The sequence below is a fragment of the Cyanistes caeruleus genome, chromosome 1 (genome assembly GCF_971803275.1).
Source record: "Cyanistes caeruleus chromosome 1, bCyaCae1.hap1.1, whole genome shotgun sequence".
NCBI lineage: Eukaryota > Metazoa > Chordata > Aves > Passeriformes > Paridae > Cyanistes > Cyanistes caeruleus.
Genome location: NC_141701.1, coordinates 102,555,585 through 102,579,014, shown reverse-complemented (window position 1 = coordinate 102,579,014; position 23,430 = coordinate 102,555,585). Strand labels below are relative to the sequence as shown.

At 35.9% G+C, this 23,430-nt stretch overlaps 1 protein-coding gene across 4 annotated transcripts in view; it reads right to left on the bottom strand.

Moving 5' to 3' along the window:
* The window catches only part of CNTNAP2 (contactin associated protein 2), a 1,014,544-nt gene that overhangs the window by 649,151 nt on the left and 341,963 nt on the right, over positions 1-23,430 (bottom strand). For all 4 annotated transcript variants that reach the window (XM_086845653.1, XM_086845662.1, XM_086845669.1 and 1 more), the window contains one exon: positions 15,634-15,827. In XM_086845653.1, coding sequence (XP_086701779.1) covers positions 15,634-15,827 — 194 coding nt within the window. The remainder of the gene's footprint in view (positions 1-15,633; positions 15,828-23,430) is intronic.

Sequence of the window (23,430 nt, the reverse complement as noted above, 5' to 3'; positions counted from 1 at the left end):
TTTGAAACTATTTCATTGTAATTTAATATTGGAAGGCAGGAGATAAGAAAAAAATAAGAGAAGTAGAAATGTTCCCTGGTATTCAGGCCAGGAACACCAAGACAAGACTGTTCACAAACCTCTTCTTGTGTGCTCCTTTCCCTGCAAAAAAAAGTGTGTTTAAAAACTTCTGAAGAGTCAAAAAACCTCAAAAAGTAACTGAAGTCTGTTCTTATCTTCAATGCAGAGTCAGTACAGAAAAACTGAGGAAAGCCAATGAAAATTGTCATAAAAAATAAAGTTGGCAGCAAGCTGAATCCATTGTGTTGTACTCAGGCATATTACATCCAATATCATTTGTTTTGGCAACAGAACAGTGGGAACAAACTGGGGGAAAGATAAAGGGCAGATTTTGCAGATATAAAGCTGTGGCTCTAGTATATGTAAGAACACCTCAGAAGAAAACAAAGCAAAACAAAAAGTCAAACCAAACCAAACTAGAGGTTAAGTATAGCCAGATGAAGGAAAGGTGTCATCAGGCAGATGCCTTGATCAGGAGGAAACAGTGAACATTGTTTACCTTTGAGAGCTTTACCTTCCCTTGGTAAGTCAGGCATAGAATGGAATGTTATTCAGAAGAGGAAGTCATGAACTTCTCTTAAGCTTCTTTTCAGAGAGAGCAAACTACCCACTTATTCTCTGCTGCTTCCAGGGAGTGGGCCAGTGTTGACACATGCAAATTTCCTACAGTGATGTACTTTAAAGCAGTAGTACATCAGTTTTGTTTGGGTTTTTTTTACCTTTATCAGCAATTTGATTGACTTTAACCTGTTGCTTAGCATGACGTGGCATGTTTTCATGGGTTACTGATAGGATAGAAATTTGATGTTCCCTTAGCTAATGCTTCTCTTGAGCTTTTTGCATTCACTGTACTTACATATGCATGTATGATAAGTAGGACAAGTCATTGTATAGAATTACAGTCCTCAGATAAATATAACTTGTGTACTCTAACTACAATATTAATGCTTATATCCCTTATTCAGAAATTAATTAGTCTTTAAATCTGATTTCAAGGACTAAGGTTTTTCAACCTTTAAATTGTGAAAACAGTACTTATTTGAATACTTTTAAATGACAATAATTTTGCATTTTACTGCTCTTACAGCTATAGTTCTAGTGGGGGGAAGGGAGTTTGCACCATTATTTAAAAAATACCTTCTCCAATGCATAGTATGTCAGAGGATTTACATCAGCTATATTAATTCACCAGTTCTAATAAAAGAGCCAGAGAAGCTAAGAATAGGCAGGTTATGTATTCATCTTCCCTTCCAGTCCCAAGATATTCCTTACACATATCAGGCAGTCTAAAGATAGGAAAAATATTGTATATGTGAGAGCTAGGAAGCCATGAATCAGTTTTTTATGTCCTAAAACAAAAACTAAGTCACCTTTATCATGAAAACCTAGCTATGATATGAGCAGGATTTTAGCGCCTTAGTGGCAACTTATATCAGGATAAATCGTGGTACAGAAGTCCTGAAAAGGACACAGACTTTGTCTTATCAGCATGTCATTTCTGGGCAGAAACTGTATTGTAGAGCTCTTGGTGTGCTTGGTGCTCAAAGGAATTCTATTCTGAAGTGACACAATATCTAAACTTTAGGTCTTCATAAGTGAATGGAGCAGTATTTAATAGTTTTCTATAAACCTAACAGTGAAAATAATGATAGAATAATAAATCTGAAAGCCATTCAAACTAACATACCTGTCAGTAATTTCATGCTAAACAACAAAAGCAATAATAAAAGCACTCTACCAGGCACATACTTGAATGAAATATGGGGAAAAGATCTAATCAATAGGTTGTCTAGTAAGATCATCAAAAACAAACTCTTGTTATTGATTGATTTTACTCACAGCTTTTTTGGGGGGGAGTGTGGGGGGATGTTTTTTGTTTGTTTTTTAACCTTAAACAGAGAGTATGGGCATGTCAGAATGCTCTTACAAAGTTCAGTTTGAGACCTGTCATTAACATCTGCTTTCACACACAAGGAAGTATTTCTTGACAGGGTTACCTCTCCCTTCTCTCTCCTTCAGCTAAACACATTCAACTTTTTATTTTAAAACTGCACATAGAAAAGTTTTAGCTGTGTAGTATCTGCAGAATTCTCACGATCTTATCGTCTAACATGGTACAATGTTGATATATTTTCTTTTTTCCCCCAATACACTGTGAGAATTTGACCTCTGCCTTTACTATTTCAGTGTTAACAAAATATTAACCTAGTCCCTTACCTCTGCTGAAGAACCTCTGACCCATCATTTTTGTTTCTAAACAAAAAGAAAGTCTGAGTGTAGTTATCTTAATCTCTGAGTGCCAAAATCCTTAAGTATATATTATAGTTACTCCCAAATAGAATTAATTTTCTCTAAGGAAATTTAAAAACAGTGCCATGTCAGCAGCTTTGCCTTATTTCTTTAAGCACTGGAATCTACTCCATTTATGAATATGAACACTTTATTGTTTTGAAAATGCTGCTTTAGAGAGGCACATCTTGAGTATGTTTGTCCAACAGTGCTCTTCCTCTTCTCCACCCTCTTTTTATGTCTTTCTGGCACTTTGGTAAAATCTGTCATGAATTAAAGAGGCTGGCTTGATGGGAATAGGAAAAGTGTGTGTACAAAACTGTGCTCAGTTTCCAGTAAATCTATTATATGGAAAATAAAGCTAAAAAGATTTTTTGATTTTTTTTTTTTTTTTTCAAATGACTCCATCTATCCTCAGCTGTCACCAAATACTTAGCACTGAAATACTATAACAAAGCATGGGGAACAAAGTCATACATCAGAGTCTGATTGCATTTTCCTAAATATTTCAAAATAATTAAATAACTGAGGTCAAGTAATGAATTGAACAGAATATTTTTCCACTTCATCCTGTCAATATCAATGTTTTGAAGTTTAAAAGGATTTTGCTTTGCAAACCTTTCTGTAAAAGTAATTAGCTGGATTTGGAAAAGTTTGTGTGTTATTCTTTCTAGAAATACACATTTTCCTATTTTTTTTAAGTAACTTCCTTTCAGAATCTACTTAGTTTATAATCTAAGCAAGAAAATACACAAACTTCAGGATAATGGTGATTCACTGTATAAGCTTTCTTCTAGAATTTTCAGTGGCTGGACCTGAGAGTAAGAAACCTATTATACTTCATAGTTTGCTGAATTTGCAAGACAAAGTCAGAATATTACTGTGAAAAACAGTTTGAAAAACAATTATTTTGACACTTCCTAAAACTTTGACAGTGCATCTAATCCTCCAAACAGGAAGAATTTCTTCCTGTGGGTGGTCTCATTAGGATGAATCCACAGACAAATGCTCACCAAGCATTTCTTTAACTTTAACTAAGCAGGCTAGAAAACATGCTAATTAAAAAAAGCATTTAACAACCCAGCATCCAGTATAGCCAGTGACTTATGTGCCAGTATTTAGAAACAAAAATTATCATTTTCAGGTGATCATGACTGGTAAGGATAACACTAAGCACACTCAAACTAGTTTATACTATAGACTTTATAGCTATAGCAGTAAAGACTTACTCCTCTGTTGTGGCATTTTGTGCTGAAGTCGAGTAGAGTTGGGAGGAATGGCTCCACACTAAGCTTTAAAGATCAATATGAACCAGTTTTGTCTGTAACTGCACAAATAAAAATCCTGTTATAGCTTTGTAAGTCCCTATGATATCAATTTAGTTAAATTAATATGTAAAAGCAATGTGATAGACACATTTGAGAGACTGGAAAGAAATTAAAACAAGTTTTTCTCTATTTGTCTACAAGAAATTAGAATTACAGCACTATTAATCCACATCCGTGCTTCACTTGAGCACATTTGTTGTATCTAATGCTGCTGTATTGTAATTTAGAAAACTTACACATTTTTTTTTGTTTTCATTCACATTACTAGAACAGATTTCAATAAAGATTAACTCATAATCTACATGCATAAGACCATACATTATAAAAGTTAATGAGAAATACTATCAAAACTAAAATAACAACTATTGTCTAAAAAGTTGTTATATAAAAACAATTTTTACAAATTCTGCCAACAGTACAGTCTGTATGATTATACAAAAGCAGCACTGTTCAGGAAAATGTTAAGCAGGTATTTGCTTTTCTTTTACGTCATGCTTTCTATTGAACTCAACAGGAATTAAGTTCCACCTAAGAAGTGGAAGGCTTCTTCATATGCCTTTCTGAATAAGATCCATGTCAATAGGCAGTGTGCTACTCTATATCTTAAGGAGTTTGACTATCTTTTTAAAAAGTAAAAAATACATGGCAAAAAGAAAATTTAATAAATAGTACAATGGAGTGTTCTTAGCCCAATTCTAACTTTTTCATATTTTTTTATGTCAATTTGTCACTCATGAAAGGTGTCAGATTAAGACCCCTCAGGCTGAAGTTATCTATACAGCCACAGACACACAGTACATCAGCAGCAGCATTGTCAAATTTCCCCATAAAATGAATTTGTCCTCTCAAGCTGATCAGAGCTTATGGACTGCAAAATAAATTAGGGTGTTTTCTTCTTTTTACCAATTTTTTTTTTTATTTAATTATTCAGTACAAGAAAAAAATAGAAAACGATTTTCGTAAAGGAAGGAGTCCACTTTCTAGCATTAAGCGGGCTTCAAATCACATATATTTGTGGCATAATTTTTTTTTGGTAATCTTAATTGAGCAACCATGTGATTTTGAAGTCAGGCAATTGGCCTTAAATTGTCAGCCTCCCATGACGCATTATCTCACCTTTTTTTTCCATATCTCAGTCTCCAGTCTCCCTGTTAAGCAAGTACTCATTCTCTAGGGACAACCAGAGGCTAAAAGTATAATTCCACATATGGACAAACCCAAAAATACACATTGAAGTGAATGCTCATTGATTGAACCATCATTTGCTCCCAGGTAATTAACTTCATCTTGACCAGAGACATAACACCAAATGAGCCAAGGGGCAAATGGGAGACAGCTTTCACAAGCTATGCCCTGTTCATACCACACCTCCCAGACAACAGAAGTAGTGCAGCGAATGGCCTTTGTTTCACCCGAATTCCAACAATAACGTCTTTCATGTGCTAGCACATGAAACCCATCTATTCCACCAAGCACAAATGTTTACAGGACATATTATAGAGAAAAATAAAGCTGTCTACAACCATCTCCCAGCATAAGGATTTTAGTATTTGCAGTATGTAGCTGTCTCAGCCTAAGAGTTCTCCTGATAAGAGTACCTTTCGGTTTAATTAATAATTAATTTAAAAGGAAATTAATTAACCATAAATATTTTTTAAAAATCCATCAAATAAGCACCAGACTGAAGCACCACTGCTTTGTACAGTTTCATTTTTGCCAGGGACAAGCAGAACAAAGGCTGAGAACATTTCCTGTTTTACACTTGCATACCATTCAGCTAAAGTTTTTATTATCTGTCATATGGTACTGTACAAAGAATTTCAGTAAGGTCATTGCTCCTTTTTTTTGTAAATATGAACCAACACAATTGGATGTACTCTCTGACCATGTAAACTCAATTTTAAACATTTACTTTTATTACTTTAATTTCAACATTTGAAGTTGGGCACAGGAGTATTTCATGGATCAGAACTTAAATCACTTTTCATATGCACTATTAAAAGGAAAATGTAGACTATTGGCGCTACCAATGGGGTTTGCCTTGAATTTAGAGCTAATATCTGAAGTTTCCTAATGTTGATGGATATTCTGTGATGCATCTCACCACAGAAACTGAAGCCAGCTGTAAATTACAAAGATAAATAAAAGCCATATGCATCAAATACAAGATATATTAGAGTTGATTTGCCTCTTCATTTTAACAGTTAGCTGTTTGGGAAAATCTCAGACGTTTTCCAGAATCAAAAGGCTGTAAGGAACTTCTGCATGTTGTTTGGTTCAGCTCCCTCAAAACCTCTTTGGGCAACTATTTCTTGAGTTTCATGGTGAAAAAAACAGGAAGAAACTAAGGAAGCTCTTGACAGATCAAATCTTTGACAGCTACATACAGAGGTGTATTCATCGAATCATAGAATGGTTTGGATTAGAAGGGACCTTAAATAAATCACCCAAGTCCAACTCCCCTGCTGTGAACTTTCCACTAGACCAGGTTGCTCAGAGCTCCATCTAACCCTGGCCTTAAGCAGATCCAAGGATGGGGCATTCACGTTTTCTCTGGGTAACCTGTTTAAGTCCCTCACAGTAAAGAATTTTTTGCCATATCTGATTAACCTACTCTCTCCATTTAAGGCCATTCCCCGTAGTTATGTCACTACACAGTCTCTTAGAAGGTCCTTCTCCATCTTTCTTGTAGGCTCCTTTCAGGCACTGAAAGGCTGCAATCAGGTCAGCCTGAAGCTTTTTCTTTTCCTGACAAATTCAAATATTTTAGTCTTTTCTCAAAAAAGATGTTCTCCATTCCCTTAAGCATCTTTGTGGCCTCCTCTGGGCTCACTCCAGCAGGTCCATCTTGGGGACCCCAGAGCTGATGCAGCCCTGCAGGTGGGGTCTCAGCAGAGAAGAGTAGAGGGGCAGAATCCCCTCCTGCCCTGCTGCCCACGCTGCTCTGGATGCAGCCCAGGACACGTTTGTCTCTCTGGCTGTGAGTGCCCATGGCTGGGTCATGTCCAGCCTCCCAAACACCAGCACCCCCAGGTCCTTCTCCCCAGGGCTGCTCTCCATCTGTTCATCCCCCAGCCTGTGTTAATAGCGGGGGTTGCTCTGCCCCAGGTGCCACACCCTACACTTTTTTCTTCTATTATGCAAAGCAAATACATCACAGAAATCTTTTAACATAACAAAATATAACAACTAAGTAAAAGGCAAGACTTGGGCTTTGTAATTCCACATTTTCTAATTTAACTTAAGGCAAATGAAATATATTTATCTCTACCTGTTTGGAGTTTTTTTACATCTGTGGAGATCGCTGGAACTCCTATTTCTAGCCATACTTTTATCAAATGAGATTAGCTACACTACCCTAGTGTGACCTTTTTATGGAATATATGATATAAAATAAAAAATCAGTATCTATCACCAATAAAAGTGTCCTAAAGCAGACTTTTGGTCATATGCTGTCCTTCTTCTATGATAAGTCTCATAAATTACTTGATATATTCATATACTGTAGCCAAACAACAGGGCTGACAAACCACAAGGAAATCATTACAGTTCATTTTACTTAGTCACATTCAGTAGACTTAATCTAGACATTAAAAAGTGTTTCTAGAAAGAACCTGTAAAAATATATAATCTTTGAAAATTCACTTCTGCTTCTATCATCTAAGCATTTGTTCAGGCTTCCTGGAGGGGATTAAGGGTGACCTAGATAACTGTGCTAGGAGTTTTAAGAGACTATTGATGCTCTCAATGAAGATATGTTAGCCTAGATGTGACACTGTGGAGCCATGACTATGACTATTGTCATAGCTGAGCTGATTAAGTACACCATGTAGTCTTTTGGGCTGGCTTAGGGACCTGGGCATTGTATTCATTGTGAGATCATGACATTCTTAGATATTTGAAAACCATCTGACAGCTAAAAAATGGATTTAGGGGTCTGCCTTTAGATGTCTGTGTTTAAAATTGGATGGTTTACCATAAAGAGATAAGTAGTCCTGAGGCTAAAAACAACAGATTAGAAAATAGTCCTTTAGAATGGAAATGTTCTATCAGACTACCCTGCATATGTCTCATATGCTAGCCCATTTTTTTTTTAATGGCCTATACAAAATCAAGGGAGGGCTGGGATGCTGTCTGATACCACAGCTGGAGGAATTTTGTCCTCTGTCTACTTGGCATACTCTGTAATAGATTAAAAAAAAATTTGCTTGTGCTTCTGGAGATAGCCAAACACAGCTATAGAGTCTTTCAGTAAAAGAAATAGCACCTTAGATTGAAAATAACTTTCCATCTGATCAAATCAATTTCCAAATGCCAGCTTATTTTTAAAGATGTTATTGAAAGTTATAAGCAATCCCACAACCCCATGTTTCTGCTAAAAATAGTATAAAAGATCTTTCTTCCTGTGAAAATATATGATTTAAAAGATTCTAAGCAAAAATATGTTTAGAAGGTCCTATAGGCAGTATATAGCTTCATATATAAAATAAATAATTCATTAGGGACACAAATATCTGTTTTTGGTTTGACTTTTTTTTTGTTTGTTTCATTTTTTTTGGTTTTTTGTTTTCAGAAAATTCAGTAGTTTAAACTAGCATTACTGTTTAGCCCAGTTTGGTGTTAATCTTAGTATTCCAACATTTAAAAGGCTATCAGATCTTCTGACATTTCAATACAAATACAGTCTGTGACTGTGACAGCATTTGGCAAAGATATATTTTACCATGATATTTCAGATAACCCCAAGTATGTTTCCCTAAATGCATTAAAATATCTTCAGAGTTTCTTTTAGGAGATTCCACATGGAGAAGAGTAGATGAGGAAAGAGGCTTCATCAGGATAGCACTGATGCTGATCTTCAACTTTCTTTTCTTCAGGGTATCTAAAAATTCCTTTTCAGCAACTGTCTGAATTTTTAAAGGTGTCCTATCAAAACTTCATTGTATTTATTTGAAGTAATAGTGGAGGCTATTACATTAGATCTATAAGAGAATTTAGGTTTACTACAGCAATATAAATATTTTTCTGTATCCATACCCTTTCAGTCAGAGGTCCTCAGTGTATAGGTCAGCAATGTCCACTAAGGGCTGAGACAAAGTGACTTGGGCAGGAGTTATGACTCCTCATTCTCTCAATACACCCATAAAGGTGATACTGGTTATTGCAAGTGAATGGAGCAATCTTTGTCTTATAAAGTTATGGGAGACAGGTACTCAGAGGCAGACCATCCAGACAGGGTAAGGTATGATGAAATTAACGAAAGTCACATGGGAAATTCCAGGAGAAAAGGGTGTTTCTAGTAATAAATTGCCTGGAGAATTAAAAGCCAGTGAATATGACACTGGTAACCTTGAGACATTTCTAAGGAGATGGCAAGATACCAGACAAAATGCTTCCAGATGGGGTAAGTCAGGAAGACATTAGAAAGAAAACAACATTCCCAAAAGATGTATAAACACTAGTCAAAACTTCTGCACTGATTAATATATCAAACCACTTTGTCATGTTTAAATAGGTCTGCACAATATCTGATATTCTAGTAGCAGCCCAGAAACACCAAATGTCAGGTCACAGACTATTCTAATCACATTTCATGCTTTCTAAATGTTCCCATAATTATAAAAAAAAGTATAATATCACATAAACTAAATTGGTTTAATAAAATAACATAATTCAATAAAGGTACTTAAGAAAAAATAAAATGTCCAAGCCTATAAGCCCATTAACCTAGTAAACCTTTCTATGATGTAAGTTGCCAGTTAAGATCTTATGAAGTAAACACAAAAAAAAGGAAACCAGCATTAAATATCGATCTCAAGAAGTGTTTCATATCATTGTACATTAATATTCAGTTTAGGATCGTGGAAATAAGTTACCTCGCAGGGGAAAAAGCAGTGGCAGGTTTCACAAAGCAAATAATTCTCTCATGTCCTAACATAGCGGGTGTATGCTAGAATTTATTCCCCTTCAATGGTAGGTGCTATACAAAAATCATTGTACTCTAAGATGTATGCACTAATTCCTTGGTTAGCAGAAAATGTTGCTCTGTAGAACAGGTGGAAGGGATTTGGGAATGTGCTAAGGATTGAAACATTTTCTTGGAATAGTCTCACCAGAAAATGCATGTTAGTATGAACAGAAATTCTGAGCAGATGGCTTACAAATAATTTCAGCTAGGTAGAGCTGCGTATGATTTCCTTATATCTATCTAGTCATTAAATGTTACTTTAGGCCTGTCTGATGGTTGGTATTTCCAAAGGCACCCAAGAGTATGAAACATCTGAAGTCTTGCACAGCTTGAAAAAGTTAATTATCTAACTCACTTGAGCTTTTTCGCAATGACTTTTGGCTCAATCTTGTAGCAAAATATTCCGAAATGCTGAGAGCTTGTTTTCCTGTAAAAGCTAAATCCACTGTGCTGTAGCAACTTCCTTCAATACCAAGGGGAGCCATGTAAATTCTCTTCATGTAAATGAAGAGAATATATTGCTCAAACAGTAGCTTATTCCTCAGTTCACAGAGAAATGCAAAGTTCATTTTACAGTTAATTCAGTGGATTCCTGCCTATTTCACCTAGAAAATGAAGATAATCAGAAGTATCAGACTTTTTTTAAAAAAAGGGTTTAAAGTCAGTAGGTAAGTAGATAAATTCCATTCCAAAAATCATTATTCATAGTGAAAACTATGTACTCACTCAATATCTTTTCTATAATAAAAATAATACCAAAGCAGATGTTATGCATAATACACTCTAAGTTTAATTAAAATTGAAAGAAAAACAACAATAATATCAGAAATACATAATGGCTTTCAACTGTAGCAGCAACCACTTTGTCAAGGTCTAAATTTTTTCTGTAATAAAGCAAAAAATTTGCTTTCATTTACATCTGTGCAGCTCCACTGATGTTCACTGAGGCTGAAGATAAGAATCAGGTACAGAATATAATTTGGAGGTCGTGTGCAGAGAGTCTACACTCTACCTTTCCCTTTTTTTTTTCCTCATAATTACCATCATATTTTTAGATTTATGGAAAATTTTTGATACTTTCTGATATCCTCTGGAAAAAAATGTGCAGTCTGCAGCTGGATAAACACATTATGTGGTGGGTGAGTAACTGGCTGAGAGGTTGGGCACAAAGGGTTACGGTGAATGGGGTCACATCAGATTGGTGACCTGTCACAGGGCTCCGTCCTCAGCCCTCTGCTCTTCAGCATCTTCATAAATTACTCGGACACAGGACTGGAAGGACACTAAGCAAGCTCATAAATAACACAAAACTGAGAAGAGCTTTTGACTCCAATGAAGGCAGAGGCCCTGATGAGAGACATGGACAAATTAGAGGGATAGGAAATCCTCAACCACATGAAACTTATCAGAGGAAAGTGCTGGATTCTGTTCTTGGGATGGAACAGCCTGGGATCTTTGGACAGGCTGGGCAATGAAATGCTGGAAAGCAGCACTTCAGAAAGGGATCTTCTGGGGGTTCCAGTCCATGGACAGCTAGAGATGAGCCAGCAGTGCCCTGGGAGCCAGGAGAACCAACCATGTCCTGGGATGCATCAGGCACAGCATCACCAGCTGGGCAAGGGAAAGGAGGGGATTTTCCCTGCTCTGCTCTCCACTGGGGAGGCCTTGCCTCGAGTGCTTGGGGCAGTTCTGGGTGCTACAATACAAGCAAGATATGAAGTTAGCAGAGAACATTCAAAGGAGAGCAATTAAGATGGTGAAAGGCCTTGAGAGGAAGTGTTACAAGGAATGGCTGAGGTCACTTGCTGTGTTCAGCACAGAAAAGACTGGGGGGAGACCTCATTGCAGTCTACAACTTTCTTGTGAGGGAAAGAGGGTGCCAGATGCTGCTCTGTGCTCTGTGATGGCCAGAGACAGGACCCAAGGGAATAGATTGAAGTTGTGTCAGGGTTAGGTTGGATGCTAGAAAAAGGTGGTCAGGCACTGGAACAGGCTGCCCGGGGAAGAGGAAGTTAAAGAGTTCAAGAAGTGTTTGGACAATATTCTGAGCCATATGGTGTGGCTCTAGGGGATGGGGCTGTGCAGGGCCCATGGCTGGACTCTATGACCCTTGCAGTCCCTTCAAACACAGTTTATTCCCTGATTATGTGACTTTGATATCCTCAAGAATAAAATGATGAGATGGATGAGAGCTGACAGCAACTTCTATTGGAGTAATCAAATTTTAGAAGACAATACTTCCTAAGATCTCTCAATTCTAGCAAGGATCTTCCAATTTCCTGTAGGAAAGATTTCAGTGTTAGACATACTGAGGCTTTGCCACTGATGCATATAATTTGAGTCTCAGTGCTTCAGATGATGTCAGCATTTTCTTATAGCTATAGAGCATATTTGCATTATGGTTAACGTGAGAAATTTGTTTCATCGATATCTGAGTTATCAAATAGAAAAAGTATTATATGTAGAATCATGTCTGGTATGTTTTCATTAGGCAAAGAGATAGCATTGATACAGAAACTGAAATTAGCATCTGTACCAAAACAAAGATTTTTTGAATTTTTTTGTGTACATGAAACACCCCAGTGGATTGATTTATAAAGGGAAACCTCATGACCTATCAAAATTAGAATCTCAGACTACAAGAGTGAAGGTAGGAGAGGTGATCAAAATTCTCTAGTTGCTAGGCATTTTATAGAAAGAGGCCACATTCACTCATCTTATTAAAATTCATGAAAATTGAAAATATCCAAAAGCCCAGGAGGGGTGGGGTCACAAAATCTATTTCACAGAACTGGGAAGCTTACTCTAAATTCACCTTGAAAGCACTTTCCCCATCACAGACTTCCTGAGAGCCTTTTGATTTCTTTCCTACTTAGTAGGTAATTATAGAACTTCTTTTCCTCCCTGACTAATGCATGCAGAAAGAGTTCACTTCAGCCTTTTATGCAGATTATAATGGTTTGTTCTGGACTAGATCTTTATTGCAAATTATTTCTCCTTTGCTCTCTCTCCAATTCATCTATTTAGCTTTATTTTTATTTCCCTTTCTCACATCTCATCCTCTGTGTCAATTGATATCATAACTACTTTAGTATTAAATATTGCTGTACTTTGCGCTTCTCTTTTCCTCTTTTAATTTGCTTTTGCATTTAAATTTTAAATTTACTGCTGTCAGAAAACGATGTCATTCAGGCATAGGGATAATGAAAGAGGAATTTTAAACAAAGGTTGTATAGTGTGTTTCTCTTGTGGATAAATCTCTTAAAAGGTACAAATCCAAAGGTAAAGAATAAATTATTTCTAAAAAGATTTCTAAGGGCACCAGAATCATGAGATTTTTAAGATCACCACAGTAATTCCAGTCAGGAAGAGCTGATTTTATGAGTTTAAAATGCCCATGAGAGATACTTGGCTTATGTGGTGAGTCTGGTCCTAACATCTACCACTGCTTTTAATTTCTTGCACAAACTGACACTAAATGGGAGATCTGATGGGAAATCTACACCATTCTCTTTTCACATCAGGGAAGTCTGACTCTTTGTAACTACTACTAAAATAGGAACACATAATTTCTCCATGCTCAGGCACCTCCCCTGTTTTGAGAACATATTAAGATGAATATTTATTAATGACTAATAACCAGTGATTCCAAAATAAAACCAAAGCTGAGACACCATTTAACCACCGAAGCGATACTATTTTAGGTAATCTAGAATTAAACTCAAGAACTGTGGCCTTTTTATTTTTTTGGTAACAGCCCACTTTTACTCTTAAAAAAAGCAAGGATAAGGTAGCATTTATTTTTCAATCAGTTTTTTATAATATTGGGTAAAAATTGTGCGACATGAACAATAGCAGTATTGCAGCAGCCAGCTTGATAAAATATATCCAAAGACAGCATTCCAAATAAAAGCAGCAGACCTGCATGGCTTATCACACTCTTTTTCAAGTTATGTCAATGGTCGATAACAGACCAATAGTATTCGCCCAAATCCATCAAGCATATATAAGTGGGAATAAAAAGAAACAGGAAATGTTATTGCATGAAGAAGCTATCAATATTTTTGTATTAAATGATGGTATAAGAATTGCTACAAAGCCCTCTCTCGGAAAGCTGGTCTGCTTTGGAAACAAGCAATCACAGCTGTGACTAAATCAACCAAACTAGGCATCACCAAAAGTTATTAAGAACATATTTTTCCTCAGCTTAACTATTCTGCTTTATATATTATTCACTCAGCCATCTGCAAAGATCTCTCCCATTCTTGGCAATTTCAACAGTAGTTGTTGAAGATTTTATACATTTAGAGTAGATATATAAAAATATTTATAGCATTTAGTGTTTACAGTAAGTGGCATTAAAAGAGAAATTTTTATATTCATCAAGCTTAAGCACAAGTTGTCCCCTACCCTGATGAATAACATTCATATCCAAGTTCTAAGAAATCTAAGCCAAAATTCAATATTTTTTCTCCTCAAGGTTGTCAACCTCCCCAGCCTTAAATTCTCCCTCTTTCAGAAACCTATCTGGCACATGGAGGAGATTTTTTTCAATAAATCAATACTGTAATAAAAAATGACTGTTTCTACGCACTCCACATATTAACTGAGTTTCTCTTATACAGATAAAATAATTCACCTTATGCTCCGTATTTGACACTCACTTTTAATAACAGACCTAAATAAAAGAAGCACCTGGCAAAAATGTGAATCTAAAATATCATTTTGCTAAATCTTGTCTGCTTTGACATAATAGCTAACCATTTAATTTGGTTTCAGAAAGAATAATAACATTTTGCTGTATTCAAAGTATACTTTTGAAAAAGAATACCATCTGAAAGAAATTCTATGAGTATAGGCATGTTAAGTAATAGCTATCATTTTTTTGTCAGCAAAATGGAAGGCTAGCGTTTTCAGCAAGAATGAAATTAGCAGTTTATCCAGAAAAATGTAAAAAACAAAGCCAAATTACATGCTTTTTCCTAAAATTATTATAGCATAAATATCCCTTGTCATAGTTTAACCCCAGCCAGCAGCTAAGCACCACACAGCTGTTCATTCACTCCCCCATGGTGGGATGAGGGAGAGAAAAGGAAAAGTGGGAAAACTCATGGGTTGAGATACAGCCACTTTCGTAGGTAAAGCAAAAGCCACATTCATGAAAAGTCATGAAGGACCTCATTCACCCCTTCCCATGGGCAGGCAGCTGTCTGGCCATCCCAAAGGAAACAGGACTCCACATGTAACAGTGACCTGGGACAACAATGTCCAATGTCATCCCCCTTCCCCCAGCATTACATGCTGAGCATGACTCCATGTGGTTAGGGATATCCCAGTGGTCAGCTGGAGTCTGCTGCCCCGGCTGTGCCCCCTCACAGTTTCTTATGCACCCACAGCCTAATTGCTGGAAAAAGGTAAGAAGTAGAAAAGGCCTTCAGGCTGTGCAAGCACTGCTCAGCAGTAAGGAGAACATCCATGAATAAACAACACTCTTTCCAGCACAAATCCAAAACATATTTCCATACTAGGTACAGTGAAGACTATTCTCCCAGTCCCAGCTAAAACAAACACATCCCTGTAGCACCTATATGGAAAACAATACATACATGATAAAATTGCTCTCCAGCACATGTACATGCATGGAAAAAATTACCTTCCAAAATTTTAACAGGAAAATTTCCAAAGCCGTTATTCTGTCTCACTCCATTAAATTAGTTAAAAGGAAAGAGGAGGCAAAGCATAAGAGATCCATCGAGCAATAGCAGCAACCAAAAAATATTTGTGTGTTCTGCTAAACACCATCATCCCAAAATGGGTTTGCTAATCTGGGGGTAGCCCTCCTGACAGCAGCTACAACTTAAATCACTGAGCAAAGCTCGGTTCTGCCCTGATATAAACACTTGAACAGTTGTACAAGTTGTAGAATCCCAAAAAAACACTGGCCAACTTCATTACAGCACACACCTCCATTTCACAGCAATTACTTACCCAGATGTTTCCATCTTGGTGGTATGGTTTCCAGTTTCTCCCTGTATCACTGTAGAGCATCCGATATTGAGTGACCCAGTCAGAGCTGCTGTACCTGCCTTGGGTTGCAACAGCACTGATCTGCTTCCTGTTCCCAAAATCCACTTGCAGCCATTGGTAATGATCACTGTCTGATGGAGACCAACCTCCTGCACCTGTTGTGTAGAAGCAGAAGGGAGATTTAGATCTCAGGCAGTTGCTTTGATGTGAACTCATTGTGAAGATGCTGATTGCTGTAAGTCAGCCCAGCTGAGAGGAATAGAGTACCAAAAAAAATTTGAAGACATACAAAAGAAATAAGAGCTCCCATTTTTACAAAAAAAAAAAAAATGCAGAACAAACTTTAGCACAGGCTTTAACTACATTATATCTATTGCCCTAATCATACTTTTGTATAATTATAATGATTGAATGGGATTCCTGCTAACCAATCAATGCCTTTATAACGCTTTAATTACAGTTTATTACTTTTTGCCTAATTATAATTTTTCAAGGGTTGACCAGTTTTCCATGACGTTCTTTGTCAGAGTAAGTCACAAATCAATAAAAAATTTGTATTTTCTATGCCTTTTCAATAACCTTTCAGGTTGCAGAGATAATATAGATAAAAAGAGGAAATAAGAGCAAGTTCTCTGCTTTTTTATGTTTCAGCATAGAACACAAACTGAAAGATCTACCAGAAGAATTGAGAAAGGAGCAGATACTGCAGGGCTAGATCCAGCTTTTTTCTGCTGATTGTACAAGCTGTCACAGATTACATTGGCAGATGCCTTACACAAGTGTTATTGCTCTTTATGGGTCTATGAATTAACTTGACAGTAATGCTATTAATATTCTTCTCAGCCACTAGACTACATTAAACTGTTCTAAATAAAGAAGGCCAGTGATCCATTGATAAGTGTAATATTGAGACATTAATGCAATTTCTTATTCTGAAATAAAAATATTAATGGGAAAACTGTATTAGGATTCTTCAGAGAATAATAAAATTTCCCAGATAGATATTATAATGATTTACCTATTATAATGGTAAGCATTAGGAAATATATGAAATAAAAAAACCTCATCTATCAAAACAGAGAAAAAGTGGAGTATCATTCCCTTTCTAATCATAACAGACATTAACACACAGAAAACAAAATGTTTACAGACTTGATGTGATTTACAGGGGTTTTATTTTGCTTTTAGCTTTGAACCAAATAAATGTCTTGGCACACGATCAAATCATGTAGTCTAGTCCATGGGCCAATTTTTATTGCTTTTAATTTCACTTATAGTCTTCAATTGATATCACAAGCCTAGCCTGCTTGCCAAACAAGCAACTTGGTTTTATGCATTTTATATACTCCCATCATTAGGCGGCAGCATTGCCTCAGTCTTAGACAACCCTAAAACTCATTCAGCTGCTACAGGTGTTACCGTTTACAGGTCATTGGACATTTTAATGTTGTCATATCAATGGGATAATCTCTTGCCTTATGTGGTTGCCTTTCATAGTAATTAAAAGTGTAGCACTACACCAATAACAACAAACTTGTTAAAATTCTCAAGATTTACAATAGATGCTTTCTCCCTGTTCTGCCCCCAGCAAAATAAATGGGGTATTTTAGATGTAGGGTTAACAGGGTTACATTAGGTAAACAGGGTGCATTAGCTGTTAAATGCTATTTAAGACAAATAAACCCAAAAAAACCACCCTCACTGCAAAGCACTCGCAGGAAAAATATTCCCACACATTCCCAAATTCAAACTAGAACTAGTTCTGCAGAGACTGATCATTCAAAACAGACTGCAGCCTCTTCATAACTATTATGCATGGAGATTGGAAGAGTTAGCTCCACATACTTATTTTAATAGCAGAAATGATGTTTTCTCTCCCTATCCTAATATCCTCACCAAATTGGCATAGCTGAGATCAGTGGCACACAAAAGAAGTTGGTACTGTATAAAAACCATCTTTGTAAAAAATCCTTGTGATGGGTACTGAAAAAAATAAGGTTCAAATGTTAGAAGATTTATTTTTTTTTTTTTATGAAAGACAAAGTTAAACAGTTAATCAATAAAATTTCTTTCATCAATGCCATTGTTGAAAAAGCGTGACATACTATAATGCTATGAAGGTTAAAATCCATATTATGTTTTTTACCATAATGCAGAAGAATTACATTAGACCAGGAAATTTTGTTAAGCACATTTAAAGGAAAAGACTTTGAACCATAACAAGGTATAATTTCTTTATTTAACACATTCATATTACTGAGACAAGACTTTGACCTTTGGTAATTTATAAACAGTTATTGCAAATTTCAACTAGGTTTCAAAGAGTATTCACCTACAAATCCTTTGAAAAGTTTATAAAAATTGAATCTTCATATTCCATTCCTCAGTTGTTTATTTTTATGCAAGAAGAGCTGGAAAACATTTTTAACATCATGCTTAAGAAATGTAAGAGATGTGACACAACAGTCACATCTAGGCCATGAGATGGAAACACTAGTTTTACCAGACAGACTGCCCTATAACCATTTCTAACAAGCAAGAGACAAGACTTTTAGTCAATGTTGCAAAGAGCAGCAAACAATATTTTCCTATATCTCAGTCTCAGATTTGCCTTCTGGCTTTTCCAAGCAAGTTAATAAATAAATAGTCAAAAGGAAGAAGGAGAAACTGCATTGGAGCTAAATGTGCTGCTGAGCAGACCAGCAGGGTAAAGGAATGGTGGTCAGTCTGAGCACACTGGGCAGTCATCTGCCAGTCATCAGAAGAAGCCTGTGAGCATCAGTTAAATTTGTCCTCTTCCACTTTAATTCATCAGGCTGCGTAATTAGGGAGGAGATGACTACTTTGTTCATTTTGTTGCTGAACCATGTAACCTCTAGTGGATGCAGGATTTTTTTTTTTTTTTCTTCAAAATTTCTTTTCAGGCGCATGCTCTAAGAACATTATGAAAATGCTGGATTACATACAAATTTCCCCACTGTGAAATCTTGAAAACACCCTGAATTCACTGGTGGAATTTAAGCATATTTGTATCTCCATTCAATCTAAGTAGGTACAAAAATCTCATATCCCTATAAATGTGCACATGCTCACAGTTCTGCATATAATTAAATATTTTGCTGAATAAAACCTTGCTTCTTCACTGTAATTCAGGATTAGTTTGATTATGAATTGGGAGAAGAGGAGTTACTGATAAATAATATATTTTGCCTTTTTGAAGGAGTGAGGAATCTGGAAATCAAATGTAATTTACACAATATGATATTATTTTTGAAATAAACAGAATCTTATGGCCAGTATTTCATGAAAGAATAACAAATTATCTTAAGGGAAGGAAGAAACTAACAGCATGTTAATAGTTTACAGGGAACACTATGTCATACTGAAACTAGAGTGGTATATTAAAATTGTTGAATAATTGTTATTCAGAGTTATTATTCACCCCTTAGTGTAAACTGTTAATTTTTAATAGTTATAGGCTAGATCCTGAGTTTTATTACATTTATTATTTACACTTTTTATTATGTCAGAAAAATAGGCACTGGATACATGTGTTTCATACGTTGCTCTCCTCATTTCATGTACTGCCTTTTAACGACAAATAACACAATATACTATGAAATCAATAGACTTAAAAATTAGAAGGAGATTAGAACTAAAAAATTGTTTTAAAGATACTAAACAGACACATGTAGTTTATTTTCCTTAAAAAGGTAAGGAGCATTTATGGAGCTTTTTGGTAGTAACGGTGCAAGGAATTCAATTGCAGACAATGTCTGCTTCCTGTTTTTATTTTTATGCTGTTCCAGAATTTAATGTGATTAAACTCATTCATTCAGTCAGCAGCCAAAATATTTGACCCAATGACATGGATCAAGTGAGTCATGAAATACTCTGATTTATACCACACAGCACTCTACAGCACTCATGTAAACTTGAGCAAGAATGACTCTGGGCTTTGGTCAGCAGAGAACTCCAAGTTCAGCAACAGTTAAGTCATCACTGAGCATGTGGTCCAAATATCTTTGAGCATCCAAGAATCCTTCCTGCGCATAAAAGCCTATAAGTTTAACCAGCACAGCCAGAAGTAAAAGGTGACTATGAAAGATTTCATAAAGCTTTATTTTCAAAACAAGTCATTTGATCTGCTCCTACTGCAGGCTGACCAAACTACTGAAACAAACACATGACATGTCTTATGTAGATGACATAAAACTACATGCAGAATTCTAAGAACTTGTAAAAGGAGAAATTGTTAATGATTTTACACCAAATAAAAATGATTGCTTACAAAGAGTATTAGCTTCATTACAAGAGTTGAAGTTGAAAGGCTTAATTTTTTTAAATTATGAATTTCCTGGTTTTGTTGCATTTTATTCCACAGGTACATTCTGTGGAACAGAAATCAGCATGAAAAATATAGTTTATCTCTGAGTGACACATGCATAATATACTAAAAGGGGTATGAAGAATTTAAGTCAATGTAGGCCTATTTCTTCATGTATAATTTCTTCATGTTAATGAATTACACATTTCAGCTCATTATTTAAAGTTGGGGAGTGAGTTACCACCCATTTACTGCACACAAAGACAGCCAACATGATGAGTTAGCCTTAATTTCTTATCGTTCCCCATGATGAACAGTCAGTAAGCAGCAAAGCTAAGGTAGGCTTACACATTTTATATTTTTATCTGAACTGTCATAGGATACTGAGTTCACATAGTTATAAGAACAGGGACACAGATGATTTTTGAAAATGTCTTGTTTTTTTTTAGTTAGAAATAATTCTCTTGAAAATTTGTGACCTTCATTTTCATTCATGATGAAAACTGGAAATATTAATTTGCACAGGAAGAATCCATTCATGTTTTAGTCTCTCTTGTTCAACACTCCCTACCTCAAATCACAAAATTAAAAATACAAGTACAGCAGTAAGTCTAGTGTTCTACTCTTTCCAAATCAGTAATAAAGAAGTTTCAATTGAATGAATTAAAAAAGAAGAGGATCCTTATTCAGAAATTTCATTAGAAAGCAAATTATAGATGTAAGATGTAGGTATTGGGGTAGTTACAATTCAGGGGATTATTTTATCTAATCATAGAATAATTCTATACCCTTTCATCAAGGAAAAAAATACATTTTTTAATAATTATATAATAATAGCCTGAAACATTCCTAGAGTTATTTTTATGGGAAAACCCCAACATAATCTTTCAATGAGTAATAACACTTTCTAGGTCACTGCAATAGCATGAAATCAATACTGTTTGACACCTTGCTATTTTCCAAGACATTGCTTGTCATTTTGCTACATAAAAGATAAATCAAAACCAAAAATAAATTTTTGAAATACTGAGACCATTCATTTACTGCACTTCAGAGAAAATATGGGCAGGCATTATCTACAGTACCTAGAAAACAATATAAGAGACCCAAACTCCTAAATAGCATAAATCTATCTGCACTCCTTGTCACTATTGTAGTTATGTAGGACATCAATGGAGGTTTTCATTTTTGCCTTGTCTTCCTCTGTCCATTAGATAAAGACGTTACCCAGAGAAAATAAAATGTTTCAAGCTGTGAGGCCCCCAACAAAGGAAGGATGTGGAGCTATAGGAATAAGTCCAGAGGAAGCCACAAGATGCTCTGAGGGCTGGAGCATAAAAGCGAAAGCTTTGGGGTGAACTAACTGTAGTCTTCCAGTGCCTGAAGGGAGCTTACAAGAAAGATGGAGAGAGACTTTTTCCTAAGGGTGTGTAGTGACAGGACAAGGGAGAATGGTTTCAAACTGAGAGAGAGTAGATTTAGGTTAAAAATTAGGAAGAAATTCTTTACTCTGAGGCTGGTGAGACACTGCAACAAATTGCTCAGAGAAGCTGTGGATGCTCCCTTCCTGGCAGTGTTCAAGGTCACATTGAAAAGGGCTTTCTGCTCTGGTAGAAAGTGTTGAAACTGGATAACCTTTAAGGTCCCTTCCAGTCCTGGAACACCAGAGCGGGACTAGTTACATTGGGAAAAGTTATGCTCATACAGAAATCTTGGATGATTAAAGACTTCACACTTCTAGTTCCTTTGAGGGAGAGTCACATTTACCATGTACTTGATAGAGTCCTCCAACAAAGACGCTTCAGCCCTCTTACAGGGCTTCACTTGTAATTGAAACATCTTTTCCTGATACTGGCATGGACAAACATTTATTTCCTTATCATAAACAGCATGCATTTGTTTATTTCTTGTATTCATCTGCTTTTCTAGATAAATTTGGATTTATAATCCATTCCCTATCTTCAGGGTAGGGATTTGCTTTCTGCATTTTTGAAAAGCTCTTCTTTTTAGCACATAACAGCAGGGATGCATTTGCAGACAAGACCATGCAAAACACCAGTGATGGGCAAATAATGAACATTCAGCTTCAAGAGAAGCAAAGGTTGATATTTTGAAGGTAAAAGATACTGAGAAAATAGCAGCATGAGAGAAGAGAACAAAAATGACAACTAGATATCTTCTTCTCTAGAATTCAGTATTAGAATTTACAAATAAAACCATATTTACTAAAAACTGGCAAATGAGATCCAGCCTTTGACCTGCTTCTCTGTGAGTTTCCACAGCTCTCTGGAAGTGCAGCATGAATTAGGAGACAGTAAGCTCTGAAGCTCTAAGTTCCTTATAAAATATATCTAATAAAACTCATTTTGCCAGGGTAGAAAGTTGGAAAGATCCAATATTCATTGTTCAAATTAGCCTTTCTCCTTAGCAGCTGAAAGATGCAAGCCTATAAAGGGGGTATGCTTTTCATATTTTAAACTGTGTAAAGCAATATTTTTTTCTTTTTTGGTAGAGGAGAGTAAGGATCAGCTCTTAGTCACTTTAGAAAATATTTTTTGGATATTGTTAGACTAATTTTAAAAGATTTGCCTTCTTGTAAAAATTTTGACAGGGTCTGTATGTGTAAAAAAAAACTAATTATATTTCCTAAAATTATTTAGTTTTCATTTAAAACCCTGAAAGTTAAAAGTAGAAATAACCCAGGGGATAACAGTAGTTATCAGGATACAGTCCACATAGATCTTTTTTAAAAGAACATTAAAATCACTATATTATTTTTTAAACCCCAATAGATAATTCTTACAGTAAATGCAATTAAAATAAATCCCTTGATGTACTGTCTGCTTCTTAATACCCACTGCTTCCCAGTATATCTTAACTGAGCATACACCACATATGAGGGAATGAACAGTCAATCTGCCCTAAGGAACAGTGGTGATATCTAACAAAAACTGATGCAAAAGAGAACTCATTGTTGTCATTCACAGTTGTCAGATTCAAAGTAAGGGAAAAAAGTCAGAAACCTAAGGAGTCTCATATCCTGAATTCACTGTTGGGGAACAAACACTTTGCAGCTTTGGTTATTTTAATGAACACATCACTTTAAACTATGCCTTTCCCATCTGTTCTACTTTCTAATTACATATGCAAAAAGAAGCTCATTCACAACTGCATCCTAATGGAATCTTAAACAAAACTTGGATGAGATTTAAATATGCTGTGTGCATCATCTGTATTCAAGGCATCAAGCAGCTTCTCCATGAGGTGTTTTCTTGTTTTTTAGGCAGAAAGTTGAGGCAAGGCAACGGATCGCTGTACCCTGCCATGCAAATCCCTTGCATACAAAATAACCACAGTGGCATGCAAAGGATGAGGTAGAGAGAGCTTCCTTTCCTCAGATCACCTTTGCAAGTACCACAACACAAGTCTCT